The sequence below is a fragment of the Pristiophorus japonicus genome, chromosome 2 (assembly GCF_044704955.1).
Source record: "Pristiophorus japonicus isolate sPriJap1 chromosome 2, sPriJap1.hap1, whole genome shotgun sequence".
Taxonomy (NCBI): domain Eukaryota; kingdom Metazoa; phylum Chordata; class Chondrichthyes; family Pristiophoridae; genus Pristiophorus; species Pristiophorus japonicus.
The window spans coordinates 159,261,364-159,286,247 of record NC_091978.1 but is presented as its reverse complement, the minus strand read 5'-3'; the positions used below and the strand labels follow the sequence as shown (position 1 = coordinate 159,286,247).

General features: G+C 42.3%; 1 protein-coding gene across 1 annotated transcript in view; it reads right to left on the bottom strand.

Moving 5' to 3' along the window:
- Positions 1–24,884, bottom strand: part of txk (TXK tyrosine kinase) — a 109,035-nt gene that overhangs the window by 58,659 nt on the left and 25,492 nt on the right. Inside the window, exons 4-11 of the mRNA XM_070860671.1 lie at positions 23,633–23,838; positions 22,111–22,176; positions 18,323–18,377; positions 17,008–17,087; positions 15,321–15,454; positions 7,941–8,015; positions 6,273–6,444; positions 4,297–4,513 (exon numbers count right to left, since the gene is read on the bottom strand). Of these exons, the coding sequence (XP_070716772.1) occupies positions 4,297–4,513; positions 6,273–6,444; positions 7,941–8,015; positions 15,321–15,454; positions 17,008–17,087; positions 18,323–18,377; positions 22,111–22,176; positions 23,633–23,838 (1,005 nt within the window). The remainder of the gene's footprint in view (positions 1–4,296; positions 4,514–6,272; positions 6,445–7,940; positions 8,016–15,320; positions 15,455–17,007; positions 17,088–18,322; positions 18,378–22,110; positions 22,177–23,632; positions 23,839–24,884) is intronic.

Sequence of the window (24,884 nt, the reverse complement as noted above, 5' to 3'; positions counted from 1 at the left end):
CCTGCTCCTATACTCAAATCCTCTAGCTATGAAGGCCAACATACCATTTGCCTTCTTCACCGCCTGCTGTACCTGCATGCCAACTTTCAATGACTGATGTACCATGACACCCAGGTCTAGTTGCACCTCCCCTTTTCCTAGTCTGCCGCCATTCAGAAAATATTCTACCTTCGTGATTTTGCCCCCAAAGTGGATAACCTCACATTTATCCACATTATACTGCATCTGCCATGCATTTGCCCACTCACCTAACCTGTCCAAGTCACCCTGCAGCCTCTTAGCGTCCTCGTCACAGCTCACACTGCCAACCAGCTAGTGTCATCTGCAAACTTGGAGATATTACACTCAATTCCTTCATCTAAATCATTAATGTATATTGTAAATAGCTGGGGTCCCAGCACTGAGCCCTGTGGCACCCCACTAGTCACTGCCTGCCATTCTGAAAAGGAACCGTTTATCCCGACTCTCTGCTTCTTGTCTGCCAACCAGTTCTCTATCCATGTCAGTACAGTACCCCCAATACCATGTGCTTTAATTTTGCACACCAATCTCTTGTGTGGGACCTTGTCAAAAATCTTTTGAAAGTCGAAATACACCAGATCCACTGGTTCTCCCTTATCCAGTTCCATCCTCAAAAAATTCCAGAAGATTTCCCTTTCATAAATCCATGCTGACTTGGACTGATCCTGTCACTGCTTTCCAAATGCGCTGCTATTTCATCCTTAATAATTGATACCATCATTTTCCCCACTACTGATGTCAGGCTAACTGGTCTATAATTACCCGTTTTCTCTCTCCCTCCTTTTTTAAAAAGTGGTGTTACATTAGCTACCCTCCGGTCCATAGGAACTGATCCAGAGTCGGTAGACTGTTGGAAAATGATCACCAATGCATCCACTATTTCTAGGGCCACTTCCTTAAGTACTCTGGGATGCAGACTATCACGCCCCGTGGATTTATCGGTCTTCAATCCCATCAATTTCCCTAACACAATTTCCCGCCTAATAAGGATTTCCTTCAGTTCTTCCTTCTCACTAGACCCTCGGTCCCCTCGTATTTCCGGAAGGTTATTTGTGTCTTCCTTCGTGAAGACAGAACCAAAGTATTTGTTCAACTGGTCTGCCATTTCTTTGTTCCCCATTATAAATTCACCTGAATCTGACTGCAAGGGACCTATGTTTGTCTTCACTAATCTTTTTCTCTTCACATATCGAGAGTAGCTTTTGCAGTCAGTTGTTATGTTCATGGCAAGCTTCCTCTCATACTCTATTTTCCCCCTCCTAATTAAACCCCATGAACTGAAGCATGGCTATCCCGCGCAGTACTTAATATTTAGCAAAGCCAGACTGTGGAATTTGCAGGATTTACCCTCTCCCTCGAGTGTGGGCCCAGCTTGTGCAGTGGTGGTTGCTATTCTCCAGGCAGGACCCATCAAAGCAGCGACCCTGTCTTCGAAGGGTGTCAGTGGGTGCAGATTATCCGGGTGTCCTCCTGTTCGAGTTCTTTCCCTTTTGTTGTGTGCCACCTTCTTCTGCAAAGATGAAAATATAACTTTTTAGAGAGGGTGTTTTTCTGCTGGGTGGGCCATATACAGATGGTCACATTTACAATTGCAATTCCAGTGAATAAATGAAAATATTACTTACACTAATTACTTGATCAAGGTCCTGCCACTTCTTTTTGAACTGGCCTCCAGACCTCGGGGTGGTCACCGTTGCACAGTAATCTTCTGCAAGTTGGTTCCAGCATTTTTTCATTTCTTTTGGTGAAACTTCTATGTGACTTATGCTGATATCCAGCTCATGCCATCTGGCCTCAGTTACAGTAACTAGTGCCTCCATTTCGTCCCGTGAGAAATTCTTGGTTCTTGAACCACGTTGCATATTGTATTGCAGCTCCGATTTTTCCATTGAGAATTAAAGTTCTCACACACAAGTGGCTCTTTAAAAATGGCCGAATGCAGACCGGGAGCTGTACTGGGCATGCGCACCCATTGCAGTCACGTCAAAAACTTTGTTTTTTGGCACAGACATTAGACTACATCCCCCGAAGCTAAAGTACAGGCTGCATGGTGCAAATTTGAAAAATTAGAACAGGGAAACTTGCAAGTTATTTTTTTTGGAGTAGTCAGGGCCAAAAAAAAATGGGCATAACTCTTGCAATATGCAAAAAAACGGCATTGGGGAAAATTGAGCCCTTGGTGTGGGGCTTGAACCCACAACCTTGTGTCCTAGAAGCAAGGCAACTATAACTGGAAGGAGAAACCAGGTTAGTACTTGCTATTGTTTTAAAGAACAGTGGATCTAAAGTTGGCTTTGTACTTTTTCATGAACCTGCAAATCAATATTCACAGCAGAGAAAACAGGCTTAAAATACAATTTTATAGTTTCATGCACAGTTATAGGTACCAATGTATCACTCATAGAATTATAAGTTGGTCTCTGGAAAAAAAACATGCCAAATGCACTATTTTGATTGCTACATAAGATGGAATAGCCAAAAATATTTAAATATTGATGGATCATTCTCCTTCCATTTTACTGCTAAAATAGAGTTTAATTGTTTAAGAAAAAATATCTTGTTGAAATGGACAGCTCTTGTTGTTTCAGGAACAGTATTTCTATTTTTTCCTTTGAAAAAATTTCAAAATCTATTTTTATGTAAACCTCATGCTTGCTGGAACTGGAACTTAAATACAAACGAGGAATTTGGAACCTTATCACATCAATATTTTCCCAAAATAATGCTGTACTGCAAGCTATTGGTGTGTGGTAAATATACTTTTATTTCACATTTTGCATGCTTAACATGAACGATGATCAAGAATATAAGATTATGGGGGCAGAGTTTCCTGTTCATATACCTGGGTGCATTGTATCAACTGGGACAGGGAGGAACGCATGTCCGGAAGGGAGCACAGCTGATTTCTCATCCATTTAAATGAATGGATGGAAAATCAGTGAGAGGACCTAATTTACAGGCATGCGATCCTCCTCATCTGATGTTGTTGTGTCTTTTGCTCAGGTGATATAATATGCTAGGTGTAGGAATAGGAACATCTGCCTCTATTTTGAATGCAATTTAATAGTGTGCAAGCTCAAAAACTTTTTTATTTAATATATGCCATTAGATAATATTATGTTCTTCTTTCTCACAGCTTGACAATTTCAGTGTTTTTTCAAGCAGTTAGTACTGCCAAACCTTTACAAAGTTCTGGGGCTTGTCTTTAGTGTAATAGTAGTCTTACTGATGCATTGGAATCAGCTGTGACTGGTAACAGGCAGCATAAAAACAGAAGTAAAATGTCCCATTGCTGGCCATTTAGAATTTAAATACTTCGTTAATACTGAGTGAAATACTCTGAGGGGGCTTTGCTCTGCCCCTGACCCATGTTACAGCTCACTGCAGTGGCTTGATGCTGGTTGCCCTAGTTGAAACTTTATTCATTCACTAATATTAGCATTCCTCACTTCAATGCACAATCAAAAATGTAAGGAGCAAAATGTAAACAAGTACATACAATTTGGAAAACACTTGAGAAATATTTGTCCCTTTCCTCCGCTACTCACCCTGCTATATTAGCACATGAACATATTAACATATCTATATACATGTGTCCTACCAAAGGCTTTAAATGTTAATGTGCTCGTATACTAAAATCACACAGCCCAATTTAAAAACATAAAAAATAGGAGCACAAATAGGCTATTCTGCCCCTCAAACCTTCTCCGCCAATCAATAAGATCATGGCTGATCTTCTGCCTCAACTCCACTTTCCCTATATCCCTTGATTCCCTTAATATCCAAGAATCTATCGATCTCCGTCTTGAATATACTCAAAGACTGAGCCTCCACAGCCCTCTGGTGTAGAGAGTTCCAAAGATTCACCACCCTCTGGGTGAAGAAATCTCTCCTCATCTCAGTCCTAAATGGCCGACCACTTATTCTGAGACTGTGACCCCTGGTTATAGACTCCCCAGCCAGAGGAAACATCTACCCTGTCAAGCCCTGTAAGAATGTTGTATGCTTCAATGAGATCACCCATATGTTTATGTGTAGTAATACTGATGGTATTTTCACCTGATTTGAAAGTATATTATTTCAGCCCTGTATTCTAAACTACGCATGATCTTGGCCCTCATAAGAGAGCACAGTGTTACAGTGCAGCTTGACATACACAGCATTACCTACAATGGAGTGTCACTGTAAGAAACGCTGATATTCTATAGACACCATCCTAACAAAATCCTAGTTTATACTCCTGTACTGAGTTTTGACTGTAGCAGGAAAGCTTACCAAGTCCCGGTGAATGAAATGGTTCCTCTCAAGATACTGCATCCCTTCACACACATCCTCGCAAATACCCAATAAGGCTTCTTTGTGGAGCCGGCCTTGTCTCTGTCGCAAATAGTTGAGCAGACAGCCATTTTCCATGAACTCAGTAACTATACAGATTGGCCTCTTTTGTGTGCAAACTCCATAAAGTTGAACTAAATTGGAATGAGATAATCTCCTGAGGAAAGAAAAGAATATTGATTTAGTGTCACTTTAAGCAGCACATATAAGTATTGGATTATTATTTTTGATGTCTGGAATTAAATTGCACCAGTCTATCCAAAGACTATAATCCCAAGTGAGATCAGTGTGACAAGCAGATATTACCAAAGCCACATAAATTTGTACATATTCAATCGATGAGACAATGTGTAAACAAGAAAATCACTACAAATGCTGAAAAGCTAGTAAACAACCAAAATGAATACAGTTACATTCAATGGCCCAGAATTTGCGGTCAGCAGTGAAACAAAGGCGTTCGCTGCTGGCCCCGAAGGATCTCGCGACCTTTGTGTCGAAAACTTTGGGCTTTCTGACATTCAATTCAAATCAATGGAGATTAGTGGGATCCCCTAGTGTGAACTGCTGTGATATTAACAAGCTGTCTAAGCAGCCAATCAAAACGCAGAATTCTCAACAACAGTGAACAAGGAAGTGGGTAAGCTCTTAAAATTCTAACTTTTAAAAAATATTACAGAGAGCAAAACAAAGATTGGGGCTCTCACATGGGGAAAAGGCAAACCTGAAACAAAAATGAACAAACAAATTATTTTTTTTAAGTTTATTAAAAATGTAATTTTTTATTAAAATGGATACATTTCACACTGCATAAATTTAAAATTAGTATTTCAGGCCCTTAACCTCTATTTAGCAGTCTAGCTGTTAAAACCCCAGTTATATCTAATCCCTTTGGGTGTGACTTTTAGTGGGAAATTTAACAGTGTAATTACTGCGGAAAAGCCGAAGTTTGTGTCAGTTTCCCTGATTTGAGTGACTACACCGATTGCCGACTCTGTGGGGTACACAGCACAGCCAGTGTTGGAGCTGTGAATGACAGACCGCAACTTCAGGATTCCCAAAGTGGCGGTCAGTTTCAAAGGTGGATTGACGGCCAACGCTACTAGTTCACAGTCATCCCAACTGCAAATTCTGGGCCAATATATTTACACCAAATATATTTCAGTCTTGGTTCCTACTGTGTGGAAACTACTAATTTCTCCATGATTTGCCAGCTGACCGTTTCTTCACTCTAGACTTTGGACTATGTCCTCTTTCACGGTTCTCATAATTAGTCTATTACAAATATTTCTGCGATGAGGCAGATTCCTACTTTAATTATGCTGCATTAACAGCATTAATGGGGTTTGTGATTGGCTGGAAAGCCGTTATCCCAGCTTCCTGCCAACTCCTTCCACTTCTGGATTTTCCATCACAAGCGACAACAGACGTTGAATATGACAGTCCCAATATAAATGAGTCTATTCAAGGTCGGTCGTAATGACGGAGCTTCACTATACATTACAATTACTGTCATTATTTGAATAGTAACCCTAGCATTAATAATGTCAGCATGATAATGGTGTCCAGTGTTGCAAAGGGCCAGCGGAAAGTTTTACAATTTAAATCCTTCCTCAAGGAATAGAATCATTGTCAGCAGCTCGATTCATTCCTCCAGTTCGTGATTGTAAAATTTTAGGCACAAAAGTCCCTCCCGTTTTTAAACTCCAAAAGCAGCCTTTCTGGGAAAGGCAGGAATACCACTGGAAGCACAACTGAAATTTTCCAGAGTCAGCAGCACAAAAGTAATGCGGATGGAGGTTTTGCCCCACCACGCTTCCCTATGGTGCAGCAAAGGAAAAACTTTCCATCTATGTCTTCCTTTCTTTCTTTCTCACACACATAGCCTTGGATCTTTCTATATAACCAACAGCACTTACATCATGACCTTAGCTTCCTCGATAAAATCCTCTTCTGACATTGAACCTTCAGAAACAGTTTTGATTGCTACTTTATGTGTAGCTCTCCATTTTCCCAAACGCACCACACCAAACTGTCCACTGCCCAGCTCTTTCATGAAAGTCAACTCAGATGCGTTGATCTCCCATTTTTCTGTTTATAAAAAACAACTTTAAGTCATTCAGCAACAAACAGCATTTATATAGGGGCCTAAATTGCCCCTCCCCATAAGGCCTCTGGCTGCCTGAAAGCAGCAGCCATGGGGTGGTGCGGAATGGCCGACGACTTTCCACGGAGGGACGCCATTTTGTAAATTGCCCTTTGTGAGTTTTGGAACAGTGCCTGGGATCGCTCCGCACATTTCCCCGCTGTGGCATGCACGCGCTGACCCCTTATCGGCTGGGGGGCCCCCTCGCAAAATTGCCCTGCGGGAGCAGCTCCACCGCCGGTCGGTGCCCCTCGACAGCTTTTTGTGTCGGTGCACTCTCTGTGGCATGGCATCATGGCTGCCCTTAAAAGGGAATGGTGCACTGCCGCGACTGCCATGTCGGCCCGACAATTATGCCCCCGGGTTCAGCCGGGCCGCCAACAGGCAGCCTAGCACCCTCTCTTGGGTGCTGGACTGGCCGAAATCCTCCTTGTGGCCCAGTGGACCTAACTTAAAAGTCTGCAGAGCTCGCAGCGGCTCTCCCCTTTAACTGAAGGGGAGAGATGTTGTGACATGTCAGCGCAACGCGGCACGTCCACGTCGTGCTGACATCATCAGCGACGCACTGACGTCATCAGTGCGGTCCTAATGACTGATCGGGGAGGCAGACCCGCTGCAAGGCACTTCGAGCCCGAGCCAAAAAAACCTTCAAAGTGCCGAACAGCAACGGCATCTGCACCGCATGGGTAACGGCGGAGAAAAACTCTCTCAGGTGCTCCCCGTTTTGGGTGGAAGGCAGTTTCTATCCCATAGTATCTGAATGAAAATACCTCATGGCATCGTCCTATTCACATTAATAAAATCGTGTCATTGTAATGTTATTACTTGAAATTATCAAACACAACCAACAAATTAGATAAGAAAGGTTTAGAGAGACACTGAACGGGTGTGAACGAATGGTAGAAGATGTGAGGCTGCGTTCAAGGGGTGAACTTCCACCCAGGGTTTCCCCGCTCATCCATTGGAAGAGTCACAAAGTTACGACAGACGAGCCAGAGAATCCCGGCAGAAATTCACCCTCCAAGCCTTTAATACCACCCTCAGGAGAAACTTCCAGAGTAATCTTGATGAAAGTTAAAGAGGAAGAATTTCCTTTTCCTTTCTCTTGGGCCAATTGGATTGCCTAAGCAGAGTGATTGGAGGAAAAGCACGGCGGGGAGGATCACACACCCACAAGGGAGCCGACACTGGCCTTCTCTCTATTGCGGGCTCCTGGCTGGGTGTGCCATCCTGGGGATGATTAGTAAGGTGAGACAGGCCAGGCTAAGCGCTGCTCCATCCAAACATGACCCAGTCTATCTGTGAGTAACATTACAGGAGATCAGCTAGTAAATATTTAAATCTTAAAGTTTTTCTTATTTAAAATGATCACTTTTCATATTTACTGTCTCAACACAAAGGGAAATGAGATGTTAAATCTATATACAGTGGCATACAGTACCATAGCTGAAGCCAGCTGTTGCAGGAATGCATCTTCCCATCAGTCCAACAGGATATCGAAATCTTGTGACAAGGCCTAAGCAATGATATGGAATAGAAGGTATAAATATGAAAAGATAATTATTGCACCAATATTATTTATTTCTATTCATCATCATACTCAGACTTATGTAAGGTTTGTATTTGTAAAATGCAATTAAAATAATAACATTGTCTGTTCCAGCCAATTCTTTTCTTGCATAGTCATGGTTAGCTATTGCTGTATGCTACAGCATAGCAAGTCACCACGATTAAATGAAAAGAATGTGCATTCCTCAGAATGTCCCAACGTGCTTAAGAACATAAGAAATAGGAGCAGAAGTAGGCCATTTGACCCCTCGAGCCTGCTCAGCCATTCAATAAGATCATGGCTGTTTCATAGCTAATAAACTATTTTTGAAGTTTTTATTATTTTTGTTCTTAGGATGTGGGTGATGTAGCAAGACAGTATTTATTTCCCATCTGTCAGATGCCCTGATGGCATGAAGAACCAAGCATATAGTTTGTGAATGGAGTCCCATGTAGGCCAGATCAGGTAGAGGAAGCAGGTCTGTGTCCTGAAGCGTGAAGCAGTTGGGTTTTTAATGACAATACAGTATATTTTAGTATGGTTATTTTCTAATTCTAGCCCACAAATGACTAGTTTTTATTAAATTCAATTTTCCAACATACCATGTGGGATGACCTCTGGGTTGTTAATCTATGCTACTATTGTTTGTAGGCCAATATGACATGCCATTGATGGGATTGGCAGGACAGCTCGGTCACGTGTTATGCTCCTCCTGTACCATGTGGGAACTTAGGGATGACTCCAGTGTTCCTGACGACTACGTGTGCGGGAAGTGTATCCACCTCCAGCTCCTGACGGACCGCGTTGCGGAGTTGGAGCTGAGGGTGGATTCACTCTGGAGCATCCACGATGCTGAGAAACACGTGAGTAGCACGTGTAGCGAGTTGGTCGTACCGCAGGTAAAGGGTCCACAGCCAGATAGGGAATGGAAGACCAGCAGGAAGAGCAGTGCAAGGAAGGTAGTGCAGGGATCCCCTGTGGTCATCCCCCTGCAAAACAGATACACTGCTTTGAGTACTGTTGGGGGGGATGACTCATCAGGGGAGGGCAGCAGCAGCCAAGTTCATGGCACCATGGCTGGCTCTGTTGCACAGGAGGGCAGGAAAAAGAGTGGGAGAGCGATAGTGATAGGGGATTCAATTGTAAGGGGAATAGATAGGCATTTCTGCGGCCGCAACCGAGACTCCAGGATGGTATGTTGCCTCCCTGGTGCAAGGGTCAAGGATGTCTCGGAGCGGGTGCAGGACATTCTAAAAAGGGAAGGACATCAGCCAGTTGTCGTGGTGCACATTGGTACCAACGACATAGGTAAAAAAAAGGGATGAGGTCCTACGAAACGAATTTAAGGAGCTAGGAGCTAAATTAAAAAGTAGGACCTCAAAAGTCGTAATCTCGGGATTGCTACCAGTGCCACGTGCTAGTCAGAGTAGGAATCGTAGGATAGCGCAGATGAATACGTGACTTGAGCAGTGGTGCAGCAGGGAGGAATTCAAATTCCTAGGGCATTGGAACCGGTTCTGGGGGAGGTGGGACCAGTACAAACCGGATGGTCTACACCTGGGCAGGACCGGAACCAATGTCCTAGGGGGAGTGTTTGCTAGTGCTGTTGGGGAGGAGTTAAACTAATATGGCAGGGGGATGGGAACCAATGCAGGGAGACAGAGGGAAACAAAAAGGAGACAAAAGCAAAAGACAGAAAGGAGATGAGTAAAAGTGGAGGGCAGAGAAACCCAAGGCAAAGAACAAAAAGGGCCACTGTACAGCAAAATTCTAAAAGGACAAAGGGTGTTAAAAAACAAACCTGAAGGCTTTGTGTCTTAATGCAAGGAGTATCCGTAATAAGGTGGATGAATTAACTGTGCAAATAGATGTTAAGAAATATGATGTGATTGGGATTACAGAGACGTGGCTCCAGGATGATCAGGGCTGGGAACTCAACATCCAGGGGTATTCAACATTCAGGAAGGATAGAATAAAAGGAAAAGGAGGTGGGGTAGCATTGCTGGTTAAGGAGGAGATTAATGCAATAGTTAGGAAGGACATTAGCTTGGATGATGTGGAATCTATAATGGGTAGAGCTGCAGAACACCAAAGGGCAAAAAACGTTAGTGGGAGTTGTGTACAGACCTCCAAACAGTAGTAGTGATGTTGGGGAGGGCATCAAACAGGAAATTAGGGGTGCATGCAATAAAGGTGCAGCAGTTATAATGGGTGACTTTAATATGCACATAGATTGGGCTAACGAAACTGAAAGCAATACGGTGGAGGAGGATTTCCTGGAGTGCATAAGGGATGGTTTTCTAGACCAATATGTCGAGGAACCAACTAGGGAGGAGGCCATCTTAGACTGGGTGTTGTGTAATGAGAGAGGATTAATTAGCAATCTCGTTGTGCGAGGCCCCTTGGGGAAGAGTGACCATAATATGGTGGAATTCTGCATTAGGATGGAGAATGAAACAGTTAATTCAGAAACCATGGTCCAGGACTTAAAGAAGGGTAACTTTGAAGGTATGAGGCGTGAATTGGCTAGGATAGATTGGCGAATGATACTTAAGGGGTTGACTGTGGATGGGCAATGGCAGACATTTAGAGACGCATGGATGAACTACAACAATTGTACATTCCTGTCTGGCGTAAAAATAAAAAAGGGAAGGTGGCTCAACCGTGGCTATCAAGGGAAATCAGGGATAAAATTAAAGCCAAGGAAGTGGCATACAAATTGGCCAGAAATAGCAGTGAACCCGGGGACTGGGAGAAATTTAGAACTCAGCAGAGAAGGACAAAGGGTTTGATTAGAGCAGGGAAAATGGAGTACGAGAAGAAGCTTGCAGGGAACATTAAGATGGATTGCAAAAGTTTCTATAGATATGTAAAGAGAAAAAGGTTAGTAAAGACAAATGTAGGTCCCCTGCAGTCAGAATCAGGGGAAGTCATAACGGGGAACAAAGAAATGGCAGACCAATTGAACAAGTACTTTGGTTCGGTATTCACTAAGGAGGACACAAACAACCTTCCGGATATAAAAGGGTCAGAGGGTCTAGTAAGGAGGAGGAACTGAGGGAAATCCTTATTAGTCGGGAAATTGTGTTGGGGAAATTGATGGGATTGAAGGCCGATAAATCGCCAGGGCCTAATGGACTGCATCCCAGAGTACTTAAGGAGGTGGCCTTGGAAATAGCGGATGCATTGACAGTCATTTTCCAACATTCCATTGACTCTGGATCAGTTCCTATGGAGTGGAGGGTAGCCAATGTAACCCCACTTTTTAAAAAAGGAGGGAGAGAGAAAACAGGGGATTATAGACCAGTCAGCCTGACATCGATAGTGGGTAAAATGATGGAATCAATTATTAAGGATGTCATAGCAGCGCATTTGGAAAGAGGTGACATGACAGGTCCAAGTCAGCATGGATTTGTGAAAGGGAAATCATGCTTGACAAATCTTCTGGAATTTTTTGAGGATGTTTCCAGTAGAGTGGACAAGGGAGAACCAGTTGATGTGGTATATTTGGACTTTCAGAAGGCTTTCGACAAGGTCCCACACAAGAGATTAATGTGCAAAGTTAAAGCACATGGGATTGGGGGTAATGTACTGACGTGGATAGAGAACTGGTTGGCAGACAGGAAGCTGAGAGTCGGGATAAACGGGTCCTTTTCAGAATGGCAGGCAGTGACTAGTGGGGTGCCTCAGGGCTCAGTGCTGGGACCCCAGATCTTTACAATATACATTAACGATTTGGATGAAGGAATAGAGTGTAATATCTCCAAGTTTGCAGATAAACTGGGTGGCAGTGTGAGCTGTGAGGCGGATGCTAAGAGGCTACAGGGTGACTTGGACAGGTTAGGTAAGTGGGCAAATGCATGGCAGATGCAGTATAATGTGGATAAATGTGAGGTTATCCACTTTGGGGGCAAAAACACGAAGGCAGAATATTATCTGAATGGCGGCAGACTAGAAAAAGGGGAGGTGTAACAAGACCTGGGTATCATGGATCATCAATCACATGAAAATGGGCATGCAGGTACAGCAGGCGGTAAAGAAGGCAAATGGTATGTTGGCCTTCTTAGCTAGAGGATTTGAGTTTAGGAGCAGGGAGGTCTTACTGCAGTTGTACAGGGCCTTAGTGAGGCCTCACCTGGAATATTGTGTTCAGTTTTGGTCTCCTAGTCTGAGGAAGGACGTTCTTGCTATTGAGAGAGTTCAGCGAAGGTTCACCAGACTGATTCCAGGGATGGCTGGGCTGTCATATGAGGAGAGACTGGATCAACTGGGCCTTTTTTCACTGGCGTTTAGAAGAATGAGAGGGGATTTCGTAGAAACATATAAGATTCTGACGGGACTGGACAGGTTAGATGCAGGAAGAATGTTCCCAATGTTGGGGAAGTCCAGAACCAGGGTACATAGTCTTACGATAAGGGGTAGGCCATTTAGGACTGAGATGAGGAGAAACTTCTTCACTCAGAGAGATGTTGACTTGTGGAATTCCCTGCCACAGAGAGTTGTTGATGCCAGTTGATTGGATATATTCAACAGGGAGTTAGATATAGCCCTTACGGTTAAGGGGATCAAGGGGTATGGAGAGAAATCAGGAAAGGGGTACTGAAGGAATGATCAGCCATGATCTTATTGAATGGTGGTGCAGGCTCGAAGGGCTGAATGGCCTACTCCTGCACTTATTTTCTATGTTTCTATGTTTTTATGTAATATGCACACAGCAGTGACATAGCTCACTAATGTGTTGAGGGATAAATGTTGGTCAGCACACTGGTAGAATTACACTGCTCTTATTTGAATAGTGCCTCGGGATCTTTGGCATCCAACTGAACATGGCTTCAATTTAACTCTCTCAGTTCTGCACTGAAGCATAAACCTAGATGATGTGCTCAAGTCTCTGGGAAGGATCAAGAACCCATATCTTTCTGATGTCGAGCCAAGAGTGCTACCACTGAGACAAGCAGATTCTCCATACGTCAACTTCTAACTTGGAAGTGACTTTAACGTAGATTCGAAAGTGTGTTACATTTATATGTTTAGTGTTTGCATTCAACGTAAAAGCACCACACATCAAGTAGGGGTTATACAATGATTTCAACATGAAAAATAACCAAATAAAAATTATCCTGCTTTGAGTGATGCCTGTGATAATCCTCGTGGTGCTGCTGTTAAATATTTGCTTTGATGTATGTGATAAAAGATCAATATTGGGATAAAAGGGGTTATACTCTATTCCATAACAACTCGGACTTTGCTGGCAAATCCATATTGGATTCAATTCCAAAATGAAATCAACACGTCTGCCAAAATGTCACTTGGTAGATTTACGTACAGAACTCTTTGAAGGTGGCAGGACAACTTGAGAAAGCTGTTGAAAAAGCATGTGGGATACTTGGCTTTATTGATAGAGGCACAGAGTACAAAAGCAAGGAAGTTATGCTAAACCTTCATAAATGACTGGTTAGGCCTCAGCTGAAATATTGTGTCCAATTCTGGGCACCAGACTTTAGAAAGGATATCAAGGTCTTAGAGAGGGTGCAGAGGATATTTACGAGAAGGTACCAATGGTGAGGGACTAGTTATGTGGAGAGACTAGAGTAATTTGGATTGCTCTCCTTAAAGCAGAGAAGGTTCAGAGGAGATTTCTGAAGGGGTTTGATAGAGTAAATAAGGGAAAACTGTTGCCATTGGCAGGAGGGTTGGTAACCAGGAGACACAGATTTAAGGCAATCTATAAAAGAGCCTGAGGCGAGATGAGGAGATTTTTTTAAATTATGATCTAAAATGCACTGCCTGAAAGGGTAATGGAAGCAGATTCAGTAGTAACTTTCAACAGGGAATTAGATAAATATTTGAAGGGCAGAAGATTTGCAGAGCTATGGGGAAAGAGCACGGGAGCGAGACTAATTGGATAGTACTTTCAAAGAGCCAGCACAGGCATGATGGGCTTGTTTTCAAAGCCCTCCATGGCCTCGCCCCTCCCTATCTCTGTAATCTCCTTCAGCCTCACAACCGCCAGAGATATCTGCGCTCCTCAAATTCTACCTTCTTGAGCATTCCTGATTATAATCACTCAACCATTGGTGGCCGTGCCTTCAGCTGCCTAGGCTCCAGACTCTGGAACTCCCTGCCTGAACCTCTCCGCCTCTCTACCTCTCATTCCTCCTTTAAGACACTCCTTAAAACCTATCTCTTTGACCAAGCTTTTAGCCATTTGCTGTAATTTATTCTTATGTGGCTCGGTGTCACATTTTGGTCTTAAAATACTCGTGTGAAGTGCCTTGGGACATTTTACTACATTAAAGGCAGCATATAAATACAAGCTCTTGTTATTTTGTTCACACACCATGAATTACTTTGAAGTACAGAGATTGTTGTTATGTAGGCAAATGCGGCAGCATTTTTGAACATGCTAAGATGTTGCAAACAACAATGAGATGAATGAGCATTTAATCTAAGACATGGCAGTGTTGCTTGAGACAGGAATGCTGCTCAGAAAAACTGCCTGCTGTTCTTCACAAACAGCCATGTGATTCATAATTACCATCTGAATAACTGGACCAGGCAGACAGGGGCTCCGTTTAATGCCTCATTCAAAGAATGACACCTCCAACTGTGCAGCATTCCAGCAGAACTGCACTGAAGTGCCATCTTAGATTATGAGCTCAAACTCCTGGTATGGAGCTCACAGCCTTCTGACCCAGAGGTAAAAGTGCTCCCAACTGCCAAGTGGACAATTTTTTTTATTCAATCACGAGATATGGGCATCACTGGCAAGGCCAGCATTTATTGCCCATCCCTTACTGCCCTTGAGAAGGTGGCAGTGAGCTTGCTAGGCCACTTAAGAGTCAACCACATTGCTGTGGTCTGCAGTCACATATAGACCAGACTGGATATGGAATGCAGATTTCATTCCCTTAAGGACATCAGTGAATCAGATGATCTGATAGTTTCACCATTACTGATACTAGCTTTTTATTCAAGATTTATTTAATTGAATTTAAATTCCACACTGCTGTGATGGAATTTGAACTCATGTCTCTAGTCCAGGTCTTTAGATTACTAGCCCAGTAACATAACCACTATGCTACTGTACCCGTACCCATACCCGTCGTTATGGATACCAATGTAAGTAGGGGTTTGGTCTTTTAGCATGTCTATTGCTGATCAGGACTCTTGTACCATCTACATACAAGCTTAGAAAATACCTGCAATCCACACTTACTGAGTTTTGTATTGCAAATATTTGGATAGAGTTACATTTACACTACACCATACCTGCTGCGTTGTGTTCATGATACTCAATAAGTTCAGGAATGGTATCAAATAGGTGTTTTTCTGCCACATAATACTTTCTCTGTGATGTCTGCGTCTGTTTTATGTGATAGTGTCGGACTGTTCCATTTTGCTCACTGTAGGAACATATCATGATCATAACTAAAACATGCTTATTGAAATACTCCTTCATTCTTACAGCGTTTGATCATCTATTTTCTTACTGGAAGCAATGTAACTATTAGTTATAATGTGATCATTGTTGACCTCTCATATCACCATATTATCTACTGCACAGTGACATTTACTTGTCCAGTAGCAAAAGTCAATACGATAAACTGTCAGAAAAAAATACCCTGTGCTTTCCTTTGGGTTAATGATTCTGCAATTTCTATGGCAATGCACTGTGGCTTTTGTGTCATATCGCCACAGAAATTGCAGTACCTCTGCATTTTCAAGTCATCCATTTTAGAGCAAATCAATTTTTGGCGAGAGGTGTGAGACCACCTCAAGCAGCTAGTCTCACAAAGTTTGAGTTTCGCACAAGCTACAGTATAAATAATAATATACACTTGGATGTCTTATCATGTTGAAAAGTCTTACATGCTTGATGCAGTGAATTATTTGGAAGTACAGTGACTGTTAAGTAAGAAAATAGCTGTAGTAGAACTGAAGCTCATGTGAAAACTGGCTTTTTAAAACTTTAAATTGAAAGTGTAATAAAGACAACAAATAGTAGACAGACAACAGTTTTTAATAAAAACCTAACAGGACACTCAGAAATGAGTGGAGCTCTGTTGTGAGTACGTGTTTTAAGTATGCAAGCATTGAGCTCTACTTCACCTTACAACAGTGCGGGTGGAGTCAGCATGTCACTAAAATGGAAGTGTGGATGCAGATGATTCTACCAATGTGCATCACTGTAAAGCATATAGCAGTGGTGTCAAGCTGGTACCTGAAGTATGATAGGGCCATGCAAATACACAAAATGAGTAGAAGACAATATCGGGATCTTTAAAAAGCCTATGTGATTCATTCCAGGCCTCTGAGTCTGTCATTATATATGTTGCAGCCATTTAGCTGAATGCTATATTTCAGTGAAACTATTCAATTCTATGACACTCCTGTCCTAGGAACAGAAGGACAACATTTTTTCAGGTAACGAAGTAGGACCTGTGAGAAATCCTCCATCACAGGTCTGAATTGAGCTACGACCTGAAATGAGAGGTATCCTGATTTTACAGATGGCATGTACACGATGGTCTGCACATCTGCTTCAAGCACAATGGTCATAATAACCATGATTGTTTTTTATCAATTTCCAAACTCACTAAACTCTATGAAGTGAGAAGACTTTCTGTCCATGTGTTTTTTGGAGCATGAAGAAGTAGAATTATGCTTTTAAAGTGGGAGGGTATTGGATAGACATGGGTCAGTGTGGGCATGTCGACTCGAAAAGGTTGGCGTGTATAATATTGAAAAAGTAGATATAATCTTCAGGTGGTGCGATGACTATGAACCTTGGGCTGTTCCCCCTGGAGCAGATCCTAACTTAAGCAAACACATAACAATTATAAAAATTAAAAACACTCCACAAAACATTCCCTACTTATTATATACCTGCACAACTAAATGATCATATATATTAATAGTTATAGTTGAAAATTCATGAAATAAAATCATTGCTTACCCTCCAGCTTTAGTATAAACAGACACTGTGTAAATCCCTTGCTGGCTGGAGTTTCTAACAATAAAAGCTCCTTCTTTAGCCTGAAATAAAATGTACATATATTATATTGGGCCTAAAATTGAGATCAGAGACTTCCTTCGTACAAACGCCTCCGACCCCAAAAAAATCTACGAATCTACCTGTTGGTCTTGGAGAAACGTAGGATCCTGGTCAGAGGCCTAGATTCGCTGTGCAGCGCATGTGGATCTGTCTTCAAGGTATAGAAGTCCAAGCTGGAGTCATGTGGGCCTGGACAACCAATCACGATGCAGTATTCTCATTGATAATAATGGGAGCTTCGTTTGTACGAGTTCCCATTACTATCAATGAGAAAAACCCTTAAAACATCCTAACACAGCATAATAAATAAATAAAACACCTCACATATTTAAAATTCATTGAAATTATATGTAATTAAATGTTTTAGAAAAATAAAATATTTTTTGGAATTTTTTAAATGTGTTTTAATAGTGTTAAAAATAAACTTACCTTAATGGACAGGGTTTTTACTATAAAAATGTGTATTTAAATTAAATTTTTATCTGTTTTAAAACTCTTACACTGGTAAAAGTAAGCTATGCGCCTGCTTTCACCAGACGTAAAAGTTTGAAGGACATTTGCTGGGCATGAGTTGGGCAAATAGCCCAATATCTGCCGTGGAGATGTCCTTCTCCCGGGGATATGGAGGATCGGTCAAGAGACATCTTGGACAGATTGGAAAGCCAGTTTTTGGCACATGCGCATCGTGCCCCAAAAACCGTCTTTTGTGAGGCCTCGCCAGGTCCCTGCGCACTTTGTACGGACCCGGCAAGGCCGGAATTTTAGGCCCATTGTTATTTTTTTTTAAACTACTAACTAAAGCTTGCAAAAGATTTCGGGGTGAAATTGGCCTTCGCACTCCCAGGGAATCGGCAGCCTGTTTTACACCGCGCACAATTGAAGTCAAAGGAAAAGAAAATCGAGATTGCCGTAAAACTGGTTGGAGATTCATGCTACCAGTGAGACCAATTTCACCCCCTTACTCCTGAAAATATAAACAAAGAGAGTAAAGGCAGAAATAGTCTGATTAAGAGAAGCAACTAACCTCTTTATTATTTGTGCTTATTTGAATGCAACCCTGTGTATGAAGACAGGTGTGTGGTACAGCTATTTAAAATTCAGTTATTTAAAATTCATTTTTTTTATTATTGAGTGTTTTGTCAAAATAAGAGTTCTAAATTATATTGTGTAACCTGAATCTAAATGTACATTTATTTAACATTTCTGTGTAATTTACCTCCTGCTGAAGAAGCTGCTCTGCTTTGGTCCGTGTTATATTTTTACAATACCACCTGCAGAGAAAGAGAAATTATTTTGACATCCTTTTGTCGTCATTTCTACACATCATGTTGATGTGACAGTGCTGCATTTACAATGATGCTTGTTTCTTAGTGTACCCTTAGCTCAAACAAGCTTTTCTTTATTGTTGCCCCTTCTAAAACTTTGCCTTCTATGCTCAATTGAGCACTGTGCGGTTCTGTGGTCCACTCCACTAGTTGCTCCACCTTTCTCATGGCTGGAATGACCCATCATTGATGACCAAAATAAGCAATATTTGAACGCGGTGGATGCAAACGTCAACAAGGTATGAAATTTTAATGGCAGCCCCCTGGCTCATCATATAGAATATAAACATCTTGTGCTTCTTGACAGCTCCTTTTAAAATATGTTGAAGTATTAATTGCAGTAGAAATTAGTCCTCATTGTACCCATTTTAATTCCATAAAACAGGGGCAAGGTTAATGGGGCAGAAATTGCAATTGGAGGCTTCCTGCGGACGGATGCCTCCGACCAAGATTTTTTTAACGAAAGTACCTGGTGGTCCCAAAGGAACGTATACTTGCGGTCCAAGATCTCCTTTCTCAGCCCAGCATCGGGGCTCACGTATCCCAGGAGCATAAGCACAACCTGGGATCACATGGGCCATGGACCACCAATGAACATGGAGTATTCTCATTGATAATAATGGGCGCTCCATTTGTATGAGGTCCCATTACTATCAACGAGAATACCCCCCAAAACACAGAGGAGCTGAAATTGCCCCCCGCCGAAAACGCGGCACACCTACCGTGTTTCGGCTGTTTTTACTGCAGTGGTAGATGAGGTGGCTTCTTGTGCGAAATTCCGCTCTTTGGCTTTTTTTTCGAGCAGCCCGGAAGTCGGTCATAATGGGGACAGAAGTGCGACGGTGAGCGGAAGTTCGGTAAGTAGAGGGTCAGAAGTGGGGGGCGGGTGGAGTGTCCGCCGTTGTCACTCATCACCGTAGCGCTGATGACATCATCACGCTGGTGCATCACCCGTCTCTCACGGGGTAAAAGTTCACGGGGTTGGGGGTAAACTATTAGCATGGATAGAGGATTGGCTAACTAACAGAAAACAGAGTGTCGCGAAAAATGGGTCATTTTCCGGTTGGCAAACAGTGACTAGTGGGGTGCCACAGGGATCGGTGCTGGGTCCTCAACTATTTACAATCTTTATTAATGACTTGGATGAAGGGACCGAGTGTAATGTAGCCAAGTTTGCTGATGATACAAAGATGGGTGGGAAAGCAAATTGTGAGGAGGACACAAAAAATCTGCAAAGGGATATAGACAGGCTAAGTGAGTGGGCAAACATTTAGCAGATGGAGTATAATGTGGGAAAATATGAGGTTATCCACTTTGGCAGAAAAAATAGAAAAGCAAATTTAAATGGAGAAAAATTGCAAAGTGCTGTAGTACAGAGAGACCTGGGGGTCCTTGTGCATGAAACACAAAAAGTTAGTTTGCAGGTACAGCAAGTAATCAAGAAGGCAAATGAAATATTGGCCTTTATTGCAAGGAGGATGGAGTATAAAAGCAGAGAAGTCCTGCTACAACTGTACAGGGTATCAGTGAGGCCACACCTGGAGTACTGCATACAGTTTTGGTCTCCATATTTAAGGAAGGATATATTTGCATTGGAGGCAGTTCAGAGAAGGTTCACTACATTGGTTCCGGAGATGAGGGGTTTGACTTATGAGGATAGGTGGAGCTGGTTGGGCCTATACATATTGGAGTTCAGAAGAATGAGAGGTGATCTTATTGAAACTTATGATAATGAGGGGGCTCGCCAAGGTGGATGCAAGAGGATATTTCCACTCATAGGGGAAACTAAAACTAGGGGACATAGTCTGTCATAGAATAAGGGGTCGCCCATTTAAAACTGAGATGAGGAGAAATTTCTTCTCTCAGAGGGTTGTAAATCTGTGGAATTCTCTGTCCCAAAGAGCTGTGGAGGCTGGGTCATTGAATATATTTAAGGTGGATAGAGACAGATTTTTGAGCGATAATGGAGTAAAGGGTTATGGGGAGCAGGCAGGGAAGTGGAGCTGAGTCCATGATCAGATCAGCCATGATCTTATTGAATGGCGGAACAGGCTCGAGGGGCCAAATGGCCTACTCCTGCTCCTATTTCTTATGTTTTTATTTCTCAGTTTTAAATGGGCGGCCCATTATTCTAAGACTATGTCCCCTAGTTTTAGTTTCCCCGATGAGTGGAAATATCCTCGCTGCATCCACCTTGCCGAACCCCCTCATTATCTTATAAGTTTCAATAAGATCACCTCTCATTCTTCTGAACTCCAATGTGTATAGGCCAACCTACTCAACCTATCCTCATAAGTCAACCCCCTCACCTCCGGAATCAACCTCGTGAACCTTCTCTGAACAGTGTTATGTTCTTATATTCCCCTTCACTTAAAGCTGTGAGCTCTGCGATTCTCTAAGTTCAGTCCACTGGGCTACCAGGGAAGGTTTCGGCCAGGCTAGTGGCCTGGCACTCAAGACAGGGTGCCAGGGTGCCTGTTGGCAGCCCGGCCAAACCTGGGGGGATAATTGTTCGCCTGACCTCCCCTTTAACGACAGTCGCACCGCCATTTTACAAGCACAGCAACTGACAGAAAAAGCTGTCGGCGGCAGCAACATTTTTAGCGTGGAATGTCACGTTCGGGGGGGGGGGTAACATCGGGGTTGCGCACTCTGATGACGCACTTAGGATGGACCAGCAGCAGCGGCAGTAGTGGGGGGAGCGGATCACCGCCACGATACCGCAGGAATGGAATTTTCAAAATGGCGTCCATTCCATGAAAAATTAGCGGCGTGGCTGGCAATTTCCGGCGGTAACAGGCCTTCAGCGAAGGGGCAATTTCGGCCCCAGAGGCACAACACAATAAATTTTAAAAACACCTCACTTATTTAAAATGAATTGAAATTGAATTTAATTAAAGGTTTTAGACAAAGATTTATTTTTTTGAATTTTTTTAATATGTTTTAATAAGGGTAAAAATTAATTGACCTTAATGGACAGGGTTTTTAAATATAAAAATTAGTGATAACATTAAATTTTTCTATCTTTTAAAACTCTTACGCTGGTAAAAGTAGGCTATACGCCAACCCCCCCCCCATCCCCACCCCACACACACACACACACAAATACTTTTCTTCATTCTTCTTGATTTCTGTTTACCTAGATGTCACACTTAGTAGTGAGGATGGCTATTCCAGCAGAACTCCCAAATGCGCTGCATAATTGAGGTGATGAAGAGGAGTTTGTGAGTGGCCAACAAATGTACCAACTTCTGAGGCCTTCTGGCAACACCCATTACTATTCCAAGACCTGCACCTGACATTTCAGAAGAGCCCGTTTTTGCCACCTTTGATTCACAAGACAGGCTGCTGCACAGTTGTGCCATTTGTCGCCCAATGATCTGCACAACAACCGGTTAAGGGGCGTGAAGTGAAGTGAAGATAACTGAAGCATGAAGCTTTTCATACCACTGCGTCCTTCCAAGCCAAGCAGGAAACCTCTGCACCCTCGAGCAGTCTATAGTACACAAATGTACCGGGAGTGACTACTGCATGAGTGTAGTGCAGCCCATGACACTGTTCGCTTATTGCTGAATAGAGCCTTTTACTGGCACCCATTCATTTTTAAAGGCTAGTTTTTCTCAGCACAACAGCACTCATGTTAGCATTCAAATAACAAGTAGTTACATAGTGAACTTACTCAAATGCCTCTATGTTATTAGATCTCTTCTCTGTCACATAGTTGCTTGGAATGTATCCTTCATTTCTGAAATAATAAATGTTAATTACTTTCTGTTTCTTAGGACCCTTTCAACAAAATCAAATTAGACAAACAAATAAGGAAAATACAAATGAAACACATTCAGCAGCCAGCAGTCCAGATTAAAGTTAGGACAACACTTGTCAGATGTTCTTATTTCTATTTCTTTTTTTAAAGTAAAACCTTAAGAATCCATTTTAGTTTTCCTACGATCACATCAGTAAAGTCATCCTATCCTGTTAAAAAGATAGGATAGGATGTCACAATATTCATTAGATGAGATGGGGAAGGAGGCAGGGAGAGGTCAGAACCATGCACCAGGACAGACAGGATAATGGAGCTGGTCAGGACAGGGTCAAGGGTATAGCATGACAAGGGTGCCATGCTGCCTAGACAGCAAGCCCAGACAGCCAGATAGGAAAGATTCATTAAAACTGAATATGAATGCCAGAAGCATTTCAAGTAAAACATTTAAAATAGATTTTAAATATTTATTCCTTTTTGAGTAAAGATTCCTGATTTTTTTTTTATGTACTTTTCACTCTTTTCCATTTATGCCTGCGGCCTTTCAGCTTGGCTCAGTTAGTAACACTCCTGCCTCTGGTTGTAGGTTGCACTGTCACATCAAGGTTTGTGTGGATAATGTAGGTTGACACTCCAGTACAGTATTGAGGAGTGCTGTCTTACACCGAGATCCACTTTGCCAAATCAGCTGGATCTTAAAGATCCCTTGACACTGTTTGAAGGAGAGCAGGGAGTTCTCCTGCTCCCTCCCTTGATCAATAACTCAGCCTTATCTCATTGCTGTTCGTGGAACTTTATTGATGGAAAGTGGCTGCCACATAACAACAGTCACCACACTCCAAAATTCACGGTATGAAGCAGTTGGAGATGTTTCAATGATATAAATCACTATATGGATGCAATGGCCCTGACATTCTGTAACTCTGGTGGGAGACTGATGCATCCCCAATGGAAAAGGTGCAGACAAAATATCGCCCAGATTAACCCAATTTTTGTATATGTATTGTGTGTGTGTGTGTGGTGGTGGTGGGGGTGGGGGGGTGGGGGTGTGTGTGGGGGGGTTTGCATTCTCCCATGTAACTCTGGGAAACATGGGGACCGCCACAGAATTTCGGGGCCAATAAATGCAATCATTATTATTGTTCTTGATCTTGAAGCATGGGTGGTAGGAACTTTCAACACCAGTAATTTACTCCACTCTTTGAATTTTGAATCAGAACAAAACTTTATAGCTAAAGTCCTTCAGTTTCAGATACACATGATCGATGAATCTCACAGGACTTCTGCTTCACATTCTATACAACTGTTGTGATTTATATTTAGATGTGGACCCAGAGAAACAGCAATCAGTTTCCTTGCTACATCTGAGTACAGTGCCATTGTAACTCAATGATATAATTTCTATATTGTATCAAATATGGTAAAACATAATCCTTACCCATGCTTGTCTCTCGCTTTCCACCAGTGAGGGTCACGTTTCTGAAGTATAACATATTCTTCATACCTCCTGACACTGAGGTCAGTAGCTTCCCGTGCCCAGAAATCATACAGTGCTATCACCCTGGCCTCCCCTCCCTCCTCATCATCACTAGGGGGAGGCGGTGGAGGCTTCCTTCTCGATGGGACCCCCACTGTCCTGTCCACCTGAACAGTGACACAACAAGATCAAACATTTCAACGAAATATAATGGACCCTATAATAATAATCAGTGCCAAAATGTATCTTATAATCAATTCAACCAAAGTTGCAAATCTTTCAAGTTCAGCAGTGTTAAATACATTTTTCACATCTTTGAGGACTGTTTAAAAAATTTTAGAGGCACAGTGGGTTACAGATTTTCTACACAGTGTGCACATTTTATAAATGCATGTGTTAAGATTCCTTTCAGCATCAATTTTTATGTTTTAAATGCTTTTAATAATGTAATATTAAAATAAAATTCCTTGGAAGGTTATGTGGATAAATTTATCCCAACAAAGAGGCCCTACAGGAATTTCGGGCCCGACCTCTTTCAGGAAAACTCCTACTGCTTCTCCCAGGTCTGGTCCTGATCCCAGTTGTACACTGCAACTTCAGCATCACTGTGAAGGTGAATTCGCTTCACCGCGACACTGAAGCTGTTGAGTAAATGCACTCTTAGGCTGGGATCGTGGACTCATGCTTAATTCATGTCTAAAATGTCTAAAAAAGCAAGGGTTTTAATAATCACAAATTTCAGAGAAACCAAACTACTGGCCAGACAATGATGAAACACAAGTTCCGCTGTATTTCTAACACTAAGGGGGTGAATTTTCACGAGGAGTTCTCCCACTTGACCATAACAACTTTGGCAAAAGAGCGTAAATCTTTGGAAAAACAATGGTGTTTTTTCCAGGATCTTTTGCCAAAGTTACAGCGGACAAACAGGAGAACCCTAGCGAAATTCACCCCCAAAGGCTTTGAGAATAGGTTGTAACAATGCATTAACACTTAACGTGGTCCTATAAAATTAATTTATCTACCATTTTAACAGAAGCTTGTTTGAACACCTCATATTTTAAATATTCCCAAAGTGTAATTTCTAGCTCCAAGTTTTACCCTGACACAACTTTAGTACAAGAATTTCCTGTCCTTTGATAAATTGCTTTAAACATTTAAAAACAATTGTCACATTAGAGTTATTAAATGCACATGTCTTGTAGTTGAGGTT